This window comes from Phragmites australis, chromosome 14, assembly GCF_958298935.1.
Source record: "Phragmites australis chromosome 14, lpPhrAust1.1, whole genome shotgun sequence".
Taxonomy (NCBI): domain Eukaryota; kingdom Viridiplantae; phylum Streptophyta; class Magnoliopsida; order Poales; family Poaceae; genus Phragmites; species Phragmites australis.
Window position 1 is genome coordinate 28446512 of NC_084934.1, and position 18554 is coordinate 28465065.

Genomic DNA, 18554 nt, shown 5'->3' on the forward strand with positions numbered 1-18554 from the left:
CCACCCACACCCCGGGCCCACTGGCACTGTATGCCCCAACGCAGCGACGATTACGCCTTCCAGTCTCCACCCTCGCCTCGGTTTCGCTTCCACCGATCCGCCGCGCCGCGTGTCCGTCTTCCCCAGCCTCCTCGCCGTTTCGCTCGGCGGCGCCGGCGTAGTGGCGCGCACCCCCGTCGACTCCACTGATCCCGCGCTGCTGCAGGGGAATCCTAGATCGGCGCTCGGCAGAGGTGCGTCTTCTTCCGCGGCGCGCGGATCTAACTAACTACTCCCTCCTGCATTGAGTGGTGTGCATAAAAGTAGCTGGGGCGTCGCGTGTGGCTTTTGCTTGTTTGTCTTGTTCATTATGGAGTACTGCGTAGAAATTTTGCCTAAGAACATCCAGAATCGTGTGGAAAATAGTGATTTCGGGATAGTAATTTTGCAACTTTTGCTAAATTGTCGTCGAGAGGAGAAGCCCTTTCCACCCTGAGCTTCAGATATACCACGCCCCAACGGAGAAATCGGTCACAGCAGTGGTTCCTGTTGCTCGCATGTCCTAGACTTTGCTAAACTATAAGCTTTGGCTTTTTGTTATTTGTGATCAATCTGTATGTCTCTAACCTGCAGAAAATGATGAGGACTATACATTTGATCGTCAGTAGAATTTTTATTAAAAAATTTGAAATATATTTTACCGATCGTAAGAACCAGAATGTTGGTGCCTGGTACTGGAATGTTTGTGCTCTGGCATGATTGTTGTAGTATGTTTATTGCATGCTTGTTCGCTTATGTTTTTAACTTTTTACTGTTGTATTTATCTCTACCTTCTGTAGCAGATTGTATGTTGTATGAATGATTGATTCATTCCATTAGCCCTTCAGTGATATCCTTCCTTGACCCATGTCCAATGTAAAGATAGGATTTCATTGCCCTTTATTAAATGGGGAAGCAAAGATATTCTCCTGTGCTGATGACTCCGGCTGTACTGATGTCCTTTACGCATCTCTCTGATCCAGGGTTGCAAGCATGTATATCCGAGTGAAGCGAAACAAGAGTACTTACTTCATACAATGCGAACCGACAGAGACAGCTTTGAACATCAAACAGAAGTTGCATTCACTGATAGATCAACCTCCTAGTAGTCAGCAGCTGGTCTTGTTGGCTACAAATGATGTGTTGGAAGACTCAAAGACATTGGCTGATCAAAAGGTACCCATATATTTTGCTGCTGTTGGACACGTTTTCCTATAATTTAAAAAATGGTTTTGTTTTGTATATTTATGCTCGGTTTCAAGTTTCAATTTCAACATCATATATACAATCTCGTACAAAAACATCTGTCAAATGAGGGCTGCCATGCAAATGCAGTGCAGTGATTGTTTAATTTGTGTAGCATTAGCATATCTATTTTCTTTCAAGATTAAAACCAGAATTGGGTTAATTCATCTTTTAGTTCCATGACCTCCTTCTTTTTGGATTCTTGTGCAGGTGGAAAATGATGCTGTTGTTGCCCTGGCTTTGAGAAAAGGTATTGTTTTGGTGTTACATAACTTATTATTGACTTCTGTTTACTCTATATCTTTTGCTTGTTATCTGTCTTTCAAGTAGTGATATGCATTCTTAGCAGCAAGCTGGCATGTCATTTTATAGCAATTATTGTCTACCAACTGCTTGTTTTGTAGAATTTTTCTTTGTTACATCATAGGTCATCACTCACCAATCATCTGTGCATTCTATTTTCTGAACTTTAGGTTCAGCAAATTGGAACCATTTTGTTGCTGAGGCCGTAACGTATTCTACTTATTAGGAACTTGTGCTTTTCTTCCTCCTGTGAAAGTAGAAAAGCAAGAAGAAGCTTGCATCATAAGTTTGCTATCATTTGTCAGTTCGCATAATTCTGAGTCTAGATAAAGCGTTTGGTAGTCTTTTTCTATTTCATCAAACAAAGCAATGTATCTACTCGCCACCATGGAAAAAAAGGGTGAATTCAAATTCCAACCAAGCTGTACTTGTTTGTTAGTGGCTCCTCTATAGCTGTTGCATTTTCAGTCTGACGGTTACTGACTGTAATATCTGTTCCTTCATCAGACGACAATGAATTTGAGGAAGTTTTCATCGCCAGACCAGAGGATTTCATGTCATCGCCGTGACTTCATTTCTGCAAGGGCTGCGGCTTCTCTTAGTGGATCCGGCTGCTTGTTCTACATTGATCCCTCTAGGGTGTTGCTCAACCCTTTGTTATAAAGATGTTAAACAACCATTGCGGATTGCATTAAGTTTTGATTTGACCCTCCAACTGATTCCGTGCTCTTGTACCTACTGGAGTCTGTCCTGATGTTCTGATCAAGCACACCTAATTGTCCTTTTGTACCAGCCGCAAGCATGTGAGATCCACCACCTAATCCATTGACCATTATTTTGCTGGGTTTTTTTTTCTGCTTATCAATTGCTTGATGGAACTACGTTGTCGGTAGCATTATGGAAAATGCTGAAGGTTGCTATCACAAGACTACAGTAGTTGTGTCTCAGGGTAGAGTTTTACAGTGCCAGCCCTGAATTCTTTTCTGAATGTGGGATGGATTTCATCTGCTCTGACATCCGAGAGAACATGTTTGCCTCTCTAGTTCGTGCTCATAATTCAGTAATGTTGCCGTTTGCACTGATGTACTCTGTGAAAATTCAAAAAAGGCTGTTCAATCGTGAACATTTGCAATGAGATCACATAGTTGAATTTCTGTGGTCGAACTGTCAAGCATTTCCTTGTTAGAAAGTAAACTGCCGACTATTCGAGTGGCATCGGTTCGGAGCATTTAGTGGCGACAACTTTTCGAACGACGCAACGTGTACACGATCTTTTGCTCACATTTCAAGTTTTTTTACTGTAAACTTCTCCAAATTCGAAACGATTCTTTGAACAAACAGCAAACTGAAGGTGAGTTGGAGTAAAGAATGAACTAACGGCAAAATTTACAAACATAACTAAAAAACAGTTTACATCAAGGGGAGAAGATAAATTACCAGTTCCATTCCAACTTGGAAATTGCCAGCCTCTCAGGGGCTGATTGGTTGCCTACAATGGACGAATATATATAATCTTAGAAAAAAAGTGTTTCTTTGCTTGTATGTACTATTTTAGTCTAGCCCAGTTGATATAGATGTACGTCCACAATCTGACTCGGTACATACAGTCTTCTGTATTTACTTATACACACGGATCCATTTATTAGTGTCATAAAATCAACTTCATACGAGTAAATAATCATAATTTTAACTTGTGTAGCCTCTGACCCCTTTTCTTTTACTTGGTTTGCACTTTTTGATTCCAAATCGGCCTTGCTTAGGCACTAATCCTTGCACAAATTTCAAACCATTTTAAATTGCAGAGGCGTTCCTACTGCGACTGCGTCATCTCGGCCTTGACCACGAAATGCGAGGGAAGGTCGGACGAAAGAGAGAGCGCGGGGAGGGAATCTGTCTTCTCTCTGACGAACCAGGTGGCGACGATTCTTCTCCGCGTGTTAGGTTGCTCATGTGATTTTGCTGCTAGAGCTGCCTCTCTTTCTTGCCAATTCTTGAGGATTCTGCGGATACTCAAAGCCGCCTCCCCCCCCCCCCCTCTCTCTCTCTCTCTCTCCGAGGTTTTGGGGAGTTGTAGAGGCTTGTCAAGCTAAATCTCACCTCGAATTTTAATTAGCCGTCGTTGGATCTTCCCTTTCTTCTTCTGGTGGGATTCTTCGCCATTTTGGAGTTAAATCCCACCTGAGATTTCTTCGCCTTCCTGGGTTTTCCTGTGCCACTTGTTCTGGTGAGCGTTTGTTCCAGCATTTGGTGGAGTTCTCTTCCGTACCTACTCTTTTCCTCCGTCCTTGTACTAAATCCTGTTCGAGAGTTCCTTTTATTCAGTATGGGGCCTCATGTCATCCATGCAACTGTTATCTGGTGAACTTTATTGTTAAGCATTACTGGAAGCAGATTCTTGCAATTAGCAATATATTTGCATATACATTTTGGAAAATGTTCTTTTCATGAGGAGCTAACTGTAGCCATCTATATTTTACCAGGATGCGTTGTGATTCGTTCACAAATGGTGAGCTGCTGATACCAGTAAGGATTGACATGTTTGTTTGCTTTGGGCAAGTGGGAGAACAAGAAATTAGCCGATACAGTAGTCTCTTGGAAGCAGAAAATGGTATAACATAGTGCTTGTGCTTCTAGTTCCTCTTCCCCACATTATTTGCTATGACAATTTCCGATAGTAAATTTTACGGTTGGACTTGCAGCACTCATATTCACTTAAAGGTTCCAAGGGTGCGCCATTTCAGCCGCGACCGATCCTTGTTTTCTTCATTGCATTGTTTTGTTTCTATGTATGCTACTTCTCCTTCAATCAGATAACACTGGAGAACAAAGGAGAGTGGAATAGTGAAGAAGAACAAAGGGAAAATATTTGCAGAAAGCCTTATGTGCCATATGAGGAGCTCCGCTATGTGCACTTTCCAAAACCTACTAGTTACAGCAGGTAACTTCGCTGTGAGGACAGATAAACTCTCTTTGTAGCCACCAATTGTGTATGCATATTTTCTGACCAATGTTGATGCAGTTTAACCTTCTTCCACAGAGGGGAATGCTCATGTAGTCCTGTTCGTTTCTTTGTTATTGTATCTATGCAAAGATCGGGAAGTGGATGGTTTGAGACTTTGCTAAATAGCCACCCTAACATCAGCTCAAATGGCGAAATCTTTAACAGAATGGATAGACGAGAAAATATCTCATCTATCTTACAAACACTTGACAAACTGTATAATTTGGACTGGCTCACCAGTGCAGCGAAGAATGAATGCACAGCTGCATTTGGACTGAAGTGGATGCTAAATCAGGTACTAACATGAGGGTTAGCTTGTCTTCTGTAGTTAAGCTGTTTTGCTACCCCTGATTTTCAAAACAGCACACGTGAGGCTAATCCTTTTGCACAGTTAGTGGTATGTGCTATGAATAATATTGTTCTTGTGGGTGTATCATGGGGAACATTCTCACAAGATATTTTTTGCCTGCGGTGAGTTTGAATTCTGTCAGAAGTATAGCTAGAATTGAACTGTATCACAGTTTTAAATATTCCTGCATTTTCTCAACTATATGTTCACATGCCTGCATTTCTCAACGCTATGTGCCAAGTATTCACCTTTATGCATCCTTACAATCCAAGCTGATCAATGATGATTATTCATGTTAACACTTGTACTGTTCATTCTATTGGCATGAGCAAAGGTATGTTTAAAGCTACCAGATGTAAAGTATATGCTGCAACTAACTGCCATCGTTGTGTTTTCTAGGGAATTTTGGATAATCATGATGATATTGTTAGTTATTTAAACAAGAAGGGTGTCTCCGTGCTATTTCTATTCAGGAGAAATACATTACGAAGGCTCATCTCTGTTTTGGCCAACGACTATGACAAAGATGCAAAACAGTTGAATGGAACTCACAAATCTCATGTTCACTCAAAAGAAGAGGTACCTTCCAATGCTCTGTTCGTTCCTTATATTTCCCTTTTTAGCATAGTGCTCATTTTACATGAAATGTGGCCAGTACATATAGAATTTATTTTAGGACATATACGTGATATATATCATTTATTTTTAGGACAAATGTGTGATATTGATTACACAATGGTGGAAAACCGACGACTACACTCGGGAGGATATTGCACCGACAAATTTTTTACCTGATCAGTACATTTCATTTTTGGCAGGCTGAGATACTAGCAAAATTCAAACCAGAGCTGGATACGTCGACTCTGATTACAAATATCAGAAACATTGAGAAGTCCATCAGAGATTGCTTGGACCACTTCAGCACCACGCGGCATATGACCCTCTGTTACGAGGATATAATCGGAGACAGCAATGTAAGGAACACATTTAAATGCCTTAATGAAGGATCAACAAGTTCTCTGGTTACCTAATAGCATCTCTGTGCACGCAGGCATTATCCCAGGTGCAAGAGTTCCTCAGAGTTCCGGTGAGGAAGCTGATCAGCAGGCAGGTGAAAATTCACACAAGACCACTTCCGGACCTTGTCAAGAATTGGGAGCAAGTGAGCAACACATTAAAGGGGACAGAGTATGCTCACTTTCTTGATGATTCAGATTATGTCAAGTGATGTATATACTGAATTACTGATGCGAGCGGCCAGATTACCGTATTATTCACATGTTAGGTTGTAGTTGCTATCCTGCCATAGGATTTATTCTTCTGTACAAATGAGTTTGTAAAGTAAAAAAAAAAGGCAGAGATAACAGATCAAGATGCAACATACTGGTCAAATTGTTGAAATTTTTCCCTTTTTTTAGCATTGTTTCAATCAGAGTTGCTCAGGATTGTGCCTATTTGGCTATGGTTGGTTTCCTATGTTTTTCCTTGCCAACATTATTCCCTATACTTACACGATATGAATGAAGAATCTGGATACGAAAATGTGAAAATCAAAGGGAATTTACACTCTACTTTTCAATTAGAAGGCCAAGATAATAAGGTCATGGTACCAGTTCCTTTAAAAAGAGAAGAAACAAGTCCAAAACTACACAAAAAATGGTCATGCATCAACACTGATTAATTTCAGTAAATTATTGTACAAGTAGAGCAAACGCTATTCAAAACATGTTTACAAGTAACAACTACAACATCAGGTTCGCAACTTAGCACTGACAGACTATTGGCGTCGTCTCTTTATCCTCTCAAGGGCGCCCAGCTGCTCATTCTCTTGGGCACCTGCACCTGAGCTTTCCTCCCTGTTCTCTGCAGCTCTCTTGCCAAGCTCACCAAACACTGCAGCAGGAACACTCTTCTCTGCAATTTGGACATCCTCCTCATCGTCACTCTCCTCAGGCAGCTCGATGTCCTCGTTGTTACCAGCCTGTTGCCTGCTGCCCTCAGCCTGTGCCTCTACCCCAGCGCTGACAAAGTTCATCATCCTGTTTGCGGGTGTTGTAGTGGTGCTTGGAGCAGACGGCGGTGCCAAGGATGGTCCAGGAGCTAGTTGCCTTTCTAGGGCTGCCATCTCATCCTCGGGGACACCAGCACGCTTCAGAGTGTCAACTGCCTCGTCCAGGTTTAGCCTCTGGTCCCTCTGCATCAAGTACTCTGGGAGTATGAAATGCGTCTGCACAACAAAGAAAATCAGCACTGAGCCTGCGATACAAGGATAACTGCATATTGAAGTTGATACGTGTGACATACCTGACTGCGGCTGGCAGCCACTGTACGTTTGATGCGAAGCATTTCCCTGAATGTGTCTTCATTACCATGCTGGATCTCAAAATCATTCCACTTCTTCCAAAAGTCGGAATGGGAGTTTGGATCAGCATAGTTGGATGCGTGCACATAAATGGCACGAGAACGGTCAATTTCTCCAAGGCTTCTTTCTAGTTCCGCAAATTTCATGCACATTGTCATAACATCTCTGTCTGGGAGGCCAGATTCAATCGCTTGCTGCAAAGGCGCCAGCAAAGATAGGGGAGCAAAGTTAGTATAGAACTATCAGAAACCAGTAAAACATTTGTGAAATTGAAGACACAAGCAGGCTACATCCAGAATGTACAGAAAAAAAAGGACATGTTTTTTGAGTCAGATGGAGAACTCGAGCAAGCATAGAAGAAACATTCATGTTAATTCATGCAGTCATTAATCAGTAACAAATAAGGTTAACCAGCTGAGATCTATATCAATTTCTTTCGTTAGGTAAAATGTCGCCATGTAACAAAATTAGATCTCAGAACAAGGACAGAATACTGCCAGTCAACTACAGACCAATAATAAAAAAGCTGATGCCAAAAAAGATAATATGCTTACCTCGTATATTTGTCTTGTCCTTGGAACACCAAATAGCTCAGCGGCACGTGCTATGTAGATTTCATACATGCTCATCTTTTCACTGTTAGGAACAGCCCTTACAGCTTCATCATATACATTCATAGCACGTTTTGCAAGACCATAGTCTTCCTCAAATTTAGCCCATTGCAAATATATGGCCTTTTTTTCATCTGGAGGAGCCTGATCAAATGAAGTAAAGTGTAAGTACAGAAGAAAGATATTGAAAGTAACTTTTTAAAGAAATCAATGTGCCATGAAGGAAAGAATCAAGTGCCAGTGTCTAAACAAGCAAAGAAAGTACAAAGGGTTTCAAAAGGAGTTGAAAAGCAACAGATGCAAATTGTGATCACAAAAAGAAGACTTCCATGCAAAAATGCAAAAATCGTATTACTGATCAAGTATTACCATGACATGTTCTTATGATACCACGACAAAATAGTAAGTAGCATACAGACAGCAAAAAAACTAGAAACACAACCACTCAAGCAAGCACACATGCCACTACATGCAACAAAACATGGACATAATTTCATTTACCTGTTGGACAGCTTCATGGAACAGCTCTCTTGCTCGTTCTATCTTGCTTCTCCTGTACCTCTGTACAAACTTTGTGAGGTAGGTCACCCAAATGGCCTTAACATGGGGATACTTGAATATCTTCACGCCTCTTTCATACACTTTAAATGCATCTTCAAAATATTTGTGCTCCTGTTGGTGATACAAATAGCGAACAAGCAATCAAGCATCATATTAGCAGACGCATCAAGAAAAATTTACTTTAAACTTCAAAAGTATGGACTTCGGAGGTAGATCTTACCTCAAGAAGAAATGCATAATTGAGAATTATTTGTGGAGTGGCAATTCGTAAATCCAATATTCTCTCATAAACAGCACGGGTAGATTCCAAGGTTCCAAGGCTCTCCTCCAGATCCACATAAAAGCTCCATAATTTCAAAGATTTATGTACTTTTATTTGGACAGGTTCGTTCCCCTCAGCAGCAGCTGCATAAAACATATAGTCAGCAAGAACGTTTCGTAAAATCCATGGGAAAATGGGAAATTAACACAGGTAAAACAGAATAGATTATACCTCGCCTCTTAACCTCGACAGAGGGCTCTGCTGTTGCTTGCCTCATCAGCTCAATGGCCTTGTCAAAATTGCTGTGCCTCAACTCCATCTCTGCCCACTCACACCAGATACTGGCTAAGTGGTCAACTGCCTTATAGTTCACTTGCGTAGCCCGTTTAAAAATATCCTCAGCACTATCTAGACGATTATGTTTTTCATACATCTTTGCAAACGCCACCCATAGAGTATGAGGTTTACCAACCGCCTTCATTGGGTCCACAGTTTTCACAGCCTCAACATATGTCGCTACTTGCCTTGCAGGATCCTTCTCAAAAAGTTTCACCCTCCTGCACATATTATCGCATTGTTAGCCAATTCCATCAAGTTGGAGGGCGCCAATGAATTGTAACATGCATTAATTGGCTGAGAATTGATAACACTAGGATGTTATATCTTATATGCTCACATTCCGCAAGATCAATTATCTTGAAATGAGATTTGCACATGGAGGCTTGCAACCACCAAAGAATCAGAAAGTAACCAATTATAGAAAATGTGTAACTTACAACTCTATGTGTTAGGATCTCACATTAACCAACACCAATGTCTGATTTTACACCATAGTTTGTTTGAAAAGACATCAAACACTAATTGCAATGCTAGTAACCTCGGTAATGGGGTAACTGGTTAGCTGGTTTACTGCAAATTTTCCAACTAAAATTTGCTGTACTAACCTACAAACTATAGTATCCTGCTTGTCAAGATGTCACAAATATTTAGTTAAATTGATAGAAAAATGCATTTGAAGATAAATGAAATAACACATGATTCCTCAGGTGTGCACCAAGATGACTAATATGCATTTTTTTGCAGCTAAATCTGCATAGTAAATGTATTCAATTAATAAATTGAGGTGCTATATCAAGTCTCACCTGTGCCACTCCTCAACATTATGTGGATTCTGTCGCAACAGCACACTGCTAAGGAGCTCTGGTCTGCGATCCAATAGCCGCTCGAACCTTGCCAGCCTCAAATCAGTATCATCCTCAGCGTTCAACCAGAATCCCTCAAGGAATTCCTTCGATAACTTTTTCATCCCATTCTTCCTTCCCCCTTGCTCATCCTCGTCCTCAACCTCCTCTTCCTCGGCAGCTTCCAGCTTTGCTGCAAGCATACTCTGCTCAAATTGCGTATATGCATCAAACACCACGCTGAACTCCTTCACCGTGACCACCGAAGAAACCCCCTCCTCAAATACATCCCTTGCTTTTTCGAAAAGCCCCCTCCTTACATAGTAATCGGACAGCGAGGTCCACAGCTTGCCAACCTCGTCGGTGAACTTTCGTATCCCACCCCGCAGTATGGCGTCCACCTTGAGCCCGGCGACTTCATCGGCGTGCTTGGTGAGGATCTCACAGAGCTCAAGCCAGAGCTGGTGCCTGGTCTTCCCCTTGACAGAGCGGAAGCCGTCATCGTTGAGCACGGAAGCAAGGCGGTCGGCGGCCTCCTGCCAGCGGTTGGCGGATATAAGGAAGTTGATGAAGTCCTCTGCGTGGGAGGGGTCGAACTGGAGGTAGCGGCGGAACACGCGGAGCGACGTCTCGACGGGGCAGGCCGGGAGCGACGCGAGGCGCAGGTACAGCGGCCAGATTCGGTCGTGCTGTGTCACCGGCAGCGCGCGCAGGGCGCGGTCGAAGGCGCGGCGCGCGCGCGTGAGCAGGCGCTGGTCGAGGAGCGACGTGAGGTAGAGGTTCCAGACGCGTGGCATCTTGTGCATGGTGGCGAGCGCCCGTTCGAAGGTGTTGTTGAGCGACGAGTAGGCCGGGTGGTCGATGGGGTGAGGGCGCGCGTGGTCGAGGCGCTCGCGGAGGTAGGCGTGCCAGAGCTTGTAGCTCCCCGGGAGCGCCTTGAGCGCACGCTCGTAGATGACGGCGCGCTTAGCGAACGGCGCGGCGGCGCGGGCGACGAGGTAGCGCCACCACCCCTTGAGCTTGAACGGCTCCCGCAGGATCTCCTCCTCGTACGGGAGGTCGTCCTCCGTCGGGTACAGATCCGGCGATATCCCGACCATCGGGGCAGGAGCGGGCTTCTCAGCCGCCACGGCTACGGCCACCGGACCTGCGGCCGACGGCATCGTCTCACGGGGATTGGATTCGCTAGGGTTTAGGATTCCGCCGGGTGGGGTGAATTGCGGTGGCCTACGAGCGACGAGTCAGGGGAAAGGAGACGGGCGAGCGGACCGCGCGGCCCACTTCGGAAGCCACAGGACTAAGGCTGTGTTTGATTGGGCCGAACCTTTAGCTTTTGGTCCAAAAGTTGGCTTCTGCCAAATAGCTGATGTTTTTTTATTATTAGTTTTTATTAAGTTTTTAGCTTCTCAGAATATAAAAACTCTTTTTAATTAGTTTCTCGATTTTTAGTTTATTTTCTCAAAAACCAGTTTTTCAGTTTTTTAAAAACCAGCTTCTCAACATCCTGCAAAAGTAAAAAAATCCAACCAAACAAAACCTAATTAGCAGGCGGCGGACGGGAACAGCCCACTCAGCTGCCCATCACGGCCCAGTATGGGAGCGTGCGGCCCTCAAACAGGTTTGCACGTTTCTTTTCTCCTTTTCATGATTTTGTAGATTCTAAAAGCAATCAACAATTTCAAATACTTAATTCGACAGCTTTTTAAACCTTATTCAACAATTTGGTAAGGCATGCTCGTCATTTTGTATGAAAATCGGCAAATCACTGTTTATATTAACTCAATATTTTTGAAGATTTGATTAAACATTCTTTTTCTCATATTACACCCACTCTAATTGGACAGCTACACGTGCCGACCCGCCACAGGCGTGCTATGCGTGTGCCTGTGACCCACATCCCCATCACATCTCAGTCAGTGCCTGTGTGTTGCACGAATCTACAACAATGTCCTACATCGGGAGGGCATCTAATAGTTAAAAGATCTACTTTTGTGTGTGCCATGTGTCTAGTATTAGGATTTTGTTGAAGTCTTTCAGTGAAATATATCATAGAATTTTCTTCCCCTACATCGAAGCGCAAAAAAGGAAATCCCATGCCTTTGGCACGTCCTATAGGTACTACCTATTTGCAGGGTGATCGGAAATTGCTTCTGGGTAGATCGGCCCAGGTTTGTTTTCTTCTCATTTTTTAAATCATCACAATTAATTCATAATTTACTAAATTTATAATTTGTGCTTTTTATATGCACTTGATATTTTGAAAAGTTTGATTCAACACTTTGTGAAACCTATTTCAACAGTTTTGGAACACTAATTCAGCTTTTTTTCAAATTCATGGCCGAACCTTGCATTTTGTGCCTTCATAGAATTCAACATTTTGAAAAAGTTGATTCAACTTTTTGCAAAACATAGTTCAACAATTTGAATATACTATTTCATCATTTTTCACATAAATTATTATGTTGTTTTTTCAAAATGATGAGTACATTCAAAATGTAGACTTTTTGAAAAAACAAAAATAAGAAAATATATTCATATTTGATCTTTATTTTTTATAAATTCTAAACAATACGGTGGTTGAAATGGATTCTAAAATGAAGTCACGGTTTTAGAGAAAGATGTGTTTGAAGTTGCAAATCAACCCACCCATCCCGCCCAACCCAATCAGGGCGTGTCATGTGGTTTATACAGTTCAATCCCCCTCCTTACCCCATAGTTGATAGCAGTTATTCGATCGTCTCATAGCAGGAATCGCAAAGCAATCTACACCAAAGCTCAAAAAAAGTAATCTGATGTATAGGATTCCAGCAAGCTGACAGCACGTGAGAAGAATAATGGGACCAGGTCGACGCGGGCTTGGCGTCACTGTTGATTTTCAGGCTACCTGACGGGCTTCCAAACTTGGTGTGGGTGGGGTTCATTTTCGAAAGGGTAAACTACAAATATAAGATATAGCGTGAAGCTCAAAACTGAAGCTATGCCAAATAAAATATAAGCTGACACTAAACATGAGCAACTCGGCACCCAACGGTCATTCACATCCATACACCGCCATCGCGTGCGCTGCTTTATTACAACTTCTAGGGACAAAATTAACCACAAAGCTAATAAAGTTTAGCTGTTGTGGTTTTTGAGTTCCAACACGATGCCACCCACAGGGCAATATCATAATCCGAGCTTATGAGGGCTTGTTTGATCCGTAATGCATCAGTCTCCACCACAGTGTGTGTGGCCCATATGTACCACGTACAGCTACTGCTCTGACTCCTTTCATGCATGCAATAAGTTCGACATGGAATGGATCGAGGGCAAATTCTACACTTGCATGTAGCACTTCTCCATCTCGGTCTCTGATAACAAAACCCCAACCTCCTAATTTGTGTCCTGGAAGAAAGCTGCGTCAGAATCGATTTTGAGCTGAACATTGCTAGCTTAGCCAGTTCCACAGTTAAAATTAATTATATATGCAAGATCTGCGACCGTTCTTGGTCTCTCTCCTTCCCTAATATTATTCCGGATTTGACAAAGAAGGTTATGAGGTTTAATAATTTTGCAATCTGGTTGAAAATGTAGAGTACCAATCGACTCCCATCTTCTACTTCTAACCGTATATTGTAAAAGATTATAGGAGACGTTATTTTGATACTATACTTATTTCCTCATGATTTAGGTTTCTACCTATTTTGTTACAGCTTCCACACTAGGAGAGATGAAGATCAGAGAAAGAATAAATTAACATTTTGCCTACTTTTATTATATAATAAGGATAAAAGTGCATTTCTTGAATGACTGACAACCTCCAACAAAGATGATAGGAATTTATTTTCCTGTTACAACAGACTACTTCCTGTTACAAGAGCCCAACAGTAATTTAAGTCAGTCACGTTGACTATAAATAAGAATTTATTTTCCGGTGGGCACAAAAAGATCTTAAACACGCTCCAGACTCTGGCATTGCACATTCTAATTACCGAAGATTATTCGGGCATGGGAGGACACTCCATCCTTGAGCAGATTGACAACAATGTCTCGTTCATCCTTACTCACTGGAAACACGAGCCCTGTAGAAGGGCGAGGCGGGAAAATACCCATTTTCTCGCAGTCCTCACAAGGGTCATCATATTTCAGAAGAACTGTGTCCAAGTTAGGAGCTTGTTGCATCACAGCTTTTACAAAATCTATCTGTTGTTCCAGTGGCTTGAAGCCGATAATCTGTAGCTCCTTCATAAAGAAGTTTTTGCGGCTTGTGATTTCTGACACCTTCCATGAGGGATTCGTCCTCTCCCCAAAACCTAGCCTTGAACTGTTGATCTGGCATGGATGTTCCCGTATCTAATAAGCACAAACAAGTCAAATTTCTGAGTGATAATTGGAGGTGTTTCATGAAACTGTGAATGAGAAGCTTGCATTGCAGAGAGAACATAGAAGACTAAAATTGAAACTGGAAGGGAAAACAAATAGATGAATCTACCTCAATATCAAACATCTCAAGGAATGGTGCAGCTTCAAGGAGGATTCTCATCCATAGTAGATTGAATTTGACGAAAATGCCATGTACAGATAGCTTCCTAAGCGTGTTGAATGCAGTGCAACGTTGTTTTCCTTCCGGTTGCATCCAAAGCTGAAGGGAAAAAAAACAGATAAAGAATTCCATTTTCATCAAGAGCTGCAACAAAGAAAGATGAAGGAAACACGGAAGAACATATTGCTGTTTTGCATGTCTAGAGATCAACTGTGCTCACTACGAAAACAAGAAAAATAAAAGTTTTGACATACACATACGTCTCACATAAACCATGCTCACTAGATTAGCTCTTTCTTATTAATTATATGTCTCCAAGCAATTATAAATACAATAAGCAAAAACAGGAATTACTGGAACAAAAAACAAGGCAGCTAGAGCAAGCATGATATAACTAATGATTTTTTCGTAAAGTTACTTAATACTGAACATAGATCTCTGCTGTAAATCATTTAAAATTAGAAGCCCATTAAACACAGCAATGATAATGATAATATGAGTCCACAAAATATTTACATGGACTAACCTTTTCTCCTTGGAAATCTAATTTCATAGTATGTATGCTTGTAGTATCACTTATAACTTCACTTAACACAAATCCTTGAACATCATCTGATGCAGGGCATATGAGGCATAATTCCTTCAGGGACGGAACAACACCAAATGACAGGGGAGCATAGGGACAAAGCCATGTATCCCACTCAAGACGCTCCAGTTTTGGCAGGCAAACTATCTCAAGTCTTCCCAACATGCAAAAGTTGAGTTGAAGAACACTGAGTTTTACGTCTGGTGCATCTATCTTACATGCCCTGCGCCCCCCTGCATCACAATTTGAGAGATATAGATGTTGTAGTTGCAGGCAGCAGTCAAATAGGTGATGATTGATGTCCCATTTAGCAAAGCACAAGTTGTATAGAGATAGCCTTGTGAGGCAATGAAATACACTAGGATAATCACTAAAAAATTCTTTCACAACACCAGCTTGCTGTAGCATATGCTCATTCGTGCAGTCTGGAATTTCCGTTTCGTCAAAAATAGCAAGGTTCAAATCTTTCAAGATCCCAATGTCAATTGCTTCACTAACTAGAGGGCCAATGTCAAATGCGTAGTTATTGATCAAGTAGATGTTAAGTTGCAATCTTGTAATGGCACCCTCACTCCGAGGGGTAGCCAAGAAGCACCTGATCGCTTTATTAAGCGATGACATTGCTTCATCCATGTGTTCATCCTCAATGGGATTTGGTTGCGGGGCAGGTAGGAAATCCTTGACATCAATTGTGAGCCCACGGAGCAACCATGGCAGATGTTTCCACCGCATTGACAACACACTTGTCCTTACAGTCGTAGTTATGTCAACTCTTCCCAAGATAGACAGTAAAAGATCATCAATCAATATGCTGAGTCTATCTTCATCCTCCACATTCTGCAACAAAATAGACCATCCAGTTACACAGTTAGCAAATGACTAACTACAAGATACATAATGTAGTATGTACCAAAAAATAGTCGTCGAATAAGTGACGGGAGTCATACCCAGCAAGAGTACTGTATTGCATCACCTGTTTGTTACAAACCCTATTTTGATAATTGATTTTGTATGATGTGAGTAGCAGACCTTTTTGTACAGTTTATAGGATACTCTTGTTTTAAATCTTAGTAAGTTAAAAACAGAAATATGAATAAAGAGTCCTGTGACGACAACTGGTGACAGTAAAAAGTAGTAACCATGTGTATCCTCTCACTAAAAAGCCACAAAATAGTCGAGCAAATCCTGGTTTACCAGCACAAGAAGACATCCTGGTTTACCATATTATAAAGCAGCTGAACCTAAACGATGACTAGTAAAAAAGTAACAACGCACAGCAAATGCGACGGAAACAAAGATAACAAGACTTACGGAGCTTATTCTATTATTATTAAACTCCATGTATGATCCAATCTGATTGGGGGGCTTTAGAACCTCCGAAGCTGTGGTGCAAATATGTCGAAGATCCGATGTTCGAGTTAATTTATAAAGGCGCGAGCTCCTCCTCCGAAGCGATGAAGTAGCTCTGCCGAAAACCCGATGCTCGACTCGAGTTTATTTATAAAGCGTCCCCACCCCAAAAAAACAGATATCCAACTCGAACTAGAACCACCTTTCAATGTTCCCAGTTATTCCGAAATCGAGTAAAGTAAACCGTCTTGCTTTGAACTTATATTACCTTTGAGAAGATACACAGTGGAACAAAGGAAGAGCAAATCGAATCGAACTCCCAGAAGAGGAAATCAATTCATGTCCAGGTGGATCTCCGCTCCGATTGACCGAGAGGCGAGGGGGCGGTGGCAGCCGGCTGAGGAGCCGCAGTTGGCGGACATGGCAGAAGGAGCGGGTGAACGGCGGTGGTAGGTACGGCCGACGGCGTTGTGCGGTGCGCGCAGGAAGTGTGGGCTTGGACTTTAAACCTTGGTGGCTGGGGTGCGTTCGTGGAGTGGCAGGCCGGCTGTGGGGCTGCTCTCTCTCTCTCTTTTCTTAGGCGCTCCGTTGCAGGAGGTACAGATCCGGCGATATCCCGACCGAAGGGGCGGAGCGGGCTTCGCAGCCGCCACGGCCACCGGCATCGTCGCCACTGGCATCGGATTAGCTAGGGTTTACAATTCCGCCGGGTGGGGTGAATTGCAGTGGCCTACGACTACGAGCGACGAGTCAGGGAAAAGGAGACGGGCGAGCGGGCCCCCCGATACATCTATCGCCCGAAACTAGCTTCCGCATCGACAGCAGCCCAACGCGCGCGGCCCACTTCGGAAGCCACCGTGTTGGATATTCATGTTGGATACTTTTTTTTATTAATTTCAAATTACACCATGGTTCAAACAAATTTAAAATAGTCTTACGGTTTGAGAGAAAAATGCACTAAAAATTTGAAAAGAAATCCTTTTTCTCATATCCCACCCGCTCTAATTGGACAGCTACCCGTGGCAACCCGCCACCCGCGTGCTACGCGCGCCTGACCCACGTTCCCATCACATATTAAATTGAGCTATAACACATATCCTCAGGTATTAGTATTACAAAGGCCGAAATATAGCAAAATTACATATAAGCACAAACGGGCCATTTTTCCTTTCTTCTTCATCAATACATATCGACTATATATTTAAGATTCAGACACTTTTTCTATATATATATATATATATATATATATATATATATAGGAAAACTAGTATGTACTCCTAGGTGTATGTACTCCCACCTCTCATATACCACTTTTACACGTGTGTTATACTTCTTTATCACTTTAAATATACTTCATTAGTAATTATAAGATACTACAATACAAATCCCACGAAAATTTTTATGAAATTCCATGATTTTTATCATAATTTGCGTATATACTTCTTTTATGTATAAAAAAGAGTATATAGCAAAAATGAAAGGCTAACATTGATTTTTTTTCATACAACTCATATTGGAGTATCTTAGAATTAGTATTAGAGTATACTAAAAATGATAAAAGAGTATAAAGTGTTTGTTTAGGTGGTATATTGCATGTGAGAGTACATACTCCTAGGAGTATAGAATAGGTGTCCTATATATATATATATATATATCAGTTGGGCAACCCGCCTGTTTCCCTGAACAAGGAAAAAAGATTCAAACAGGCCACTGTGTCACTGTGATGTATACTTGCTCTCTGTATTCCACTACATGTTGAGTTGGGAACGTTTCTAGTAGTTTTAATGGGAAAAAAATTCTCTGCAGTCGTGCTTCAACTCCCTCCTATGCAGCACCCCTCCCGATTGAAGCCACATGTGCCACCATCGATCTCAAAGCCGATTACAACTAGTCTGCAGCACCAAACAAAGTCACGAGCCGAACCGAGCCGAGACAGTCACAGAGCCAAATCACACCGCCAGCACATTGCAACTCCCTGATATGCCCTTGGCCTCCTTGATTGCCGCCGACCTCCATCCCCATGCCCCACCTCACGCCGCCCGAAGCAATCCTGCGCCATCATCGCCCCACCTCATGCCGCCCAAAGCAATCCTGCGCCATCATCGCCCTTGGGGACATCAACCCTCATCGATCGATGTGCATCGCGAGGAGGCATATGCCTTTCGTTGTCTCCAGGAAATCGGGATCACGCTCCATGTGTCGT

General features: G+C 42.3%; 4 protein-coding genes across 9 annotated transcripts; 2 read left to right on the top strand and 2 right to left on the bottom strand.

The window, feature by feature from the left end:
• The first annotated feature begins 18 nt into the window (after positions 1-18).
• Positions 19-2413, top strand: LOC133890166 (uncharacterized). The gene is made up of 4 exons (XM_062330615.1): positions 19-233; positions 1002-1194; positions 1474-1513; positions 2074-2413. The coding sequence occupies exons 2-4, from the start codon at positions 1012-1014 to the stop codon at positions 2133-2135; spliced, it is 285 nt and encodes a 94-aa protein (XP_062186599.1). The 5' UTR covers positions 19-233; positions 1002-1011; the 3' UTR covers positions 2136-2413.
• An 871-nt stretch (positions 2414-3284) lies between these two features.
• Positions 3285-6368, top strand: LOC133891578 (uncharacterized). 5 transcript variants are annotated; one of them, XM_062332304.1, is made up of 7 exons: positions 3316-3790; positions 4047-4174; positions 4266-4504; positions 4586-4862; positions 5316-5495; positions 5735-5890; positions 5968-6368. In XM_062332304.1, the coding sequence occupies exons 2-7, from the start codon at positions 4172-4174 to the stop codon at positions 6142-6144; spliced, it is 1032 nt and encodes a 343-aa protein (XP_062188288.1). In that variant the 5' UTR covers positions 3316-3790; positions 4047-4171; the 3' UTR covers positions 6145-6368. The 5 variants fall into 5 exon arrangements, with proteins under 5 accessions (XP_062188292.1, XP_062188288.1, XP_062188289.1 ...); XM_062332305.1 differs by having other exon boundaries at positions 3316-3479; XM_062332307.1 differs by having other exon boundaries at positions 3320-3790; positions 4604-4862.
• Positions 6369-6562: 194 nt separating this feature from the next.
• On the bottom strand, positions 6563-11121 carry LOC133891577 (uncharacterized). The gene is made up of 7 exons (XM_062332303.1): positions 9855-11121; positions 8944-9269; positions 8671-8855; positions 8391-8561; positions 7833-8033; positions 7221-7472; positions 6563-7143 (listed from the first exon to the last, which is right to left on the bottom strand). The coding sequence occupies exons 1-7, from the start codon at positions 11054-11056 to the stop codon at positions 6694-6696; spliced, it is 2787 nt and encodes a 928-aa protein (XP_062188287.1). The 5' UTR covers positions 11057-11121; the 3' UTR covers positions 6563-6693.
• A 2500-nt stretch (positions 11122-13621) lies between these two features.
• LOC133890931 (uncharacterized) lies at positions 13622-17120 on the bottom strand. Of its 2 annotated transcripts, none has more exons than XM_062331572.1 (4): positions 16620-17120; positions 14942-15838; positions 14365-14514; positions 13622-14225 (listed from the first exon to the last, which is right to left on the bottom strand). In XM_062331572.1, the coding sequence occupies exons 2-4, from the start codon at positions 15731-15733 to the stop codon at positions 13857-13859; spliced, it is 1311 nt and encodes a 436-aa protein (XP_062187556.1). In that variant the 5' UTR covers positions 15734-15838; positions 16620-17120; the 3' UTR covers positions 13622-13856. The 2 variants fall into 2 exon arrangements, with proteins under 2 accessions (XP_062187556.1, XP_062187555.1); XM_062331571.1 differs by lacking the exon at positions 16620-17120 and adding an exon at positions 16313-16580.
• Positions 17121-18554: the final 1434 nt, after the last annotated feature.

Excerpts from the sequence above, each read along its gene's own strand:
- LOC133890931 (XM_062331571.1), bottom strand. The coding sequence starts at position 16,342 with ATGGAGTTTAATAATAATAGAATAAGCTCC. Across the intron at positions 15,839-16,312 it reads ATAATAATAGAATAAGCTCC|AATGTGGAGGATGAAGATAG; the intron begins GTAAGTCTTGTT and ends ATTTTGTTGCAG. Across the intron at positions 14,515-14,941 it reads TAGATTTCCAAGGAGAAAAG|CTTTGGATGCAACCGGAAGG; the intron begins GTTAGTCCATGT and ends TTTTCCCTTCAG.
- LOC133890166 (XM_062330615.1), top strand. The coding sequence starts at position 1,012 with ATGTATATCCGAGTGAAGCGAAACAAGAGTACTTACTTCATACAATGC. Across the intron at positions 1,195-1,473 it reads AGACATTGGCTGATCAAAAG|GTGGAAAATGATGCTGTTGT; the intron begins GTACCCATATAT and ends ATTCTTGTGCAG. Across the intron at positions 1,514-2,073 it reads TGCCCTGGCTTTGAGAAAAG|ACGACAATGAATTTGAGGAA; the intron begins GTATTGTTTTGG and ends TTCCTTCATCAG.
- LOC133891577 (XM_062332303.1), bottom strand. The coding sequence starts at position 11,056 with ATGCCGTCGGCCGCAGGTCCGGTGGCCGTAGCCGTGGCGGCTGAGAAG. Across the intron at positions 8,034-8,390 it reads TCCATGAAGCTGTCCAACAG|GCTCCTCCAGATGAAAAAAA; the intron begins GTAAATGAAATT and ends TCATTTGATCAG. Across the intron at positions 7,473-7,832 it reads GGACAAGACAAATATACGAG|CAAGCGATTGAATCTGGCCT; the intron begins GTAAGCATATTA and ends GCGCCTTTGCAG.
- LOC133891578 (XM_062332304.1), top strand. Across the intron at positions 4,505-4,585 it reads AAACCTACTAGTTACAGCAG|TTTAACCTTCTTCCACAGAG; the intron begins GTAACTTCGCTG and ends ATGTTGATGCAG. Across the intron at positions 5,891-5,967 it reads ATATAATCGGAGACAGCAAT|GCATTATCCCAGGTGCAAGA; the intron begins GTAAGGAACACA and ends CTGTGCACGCAG.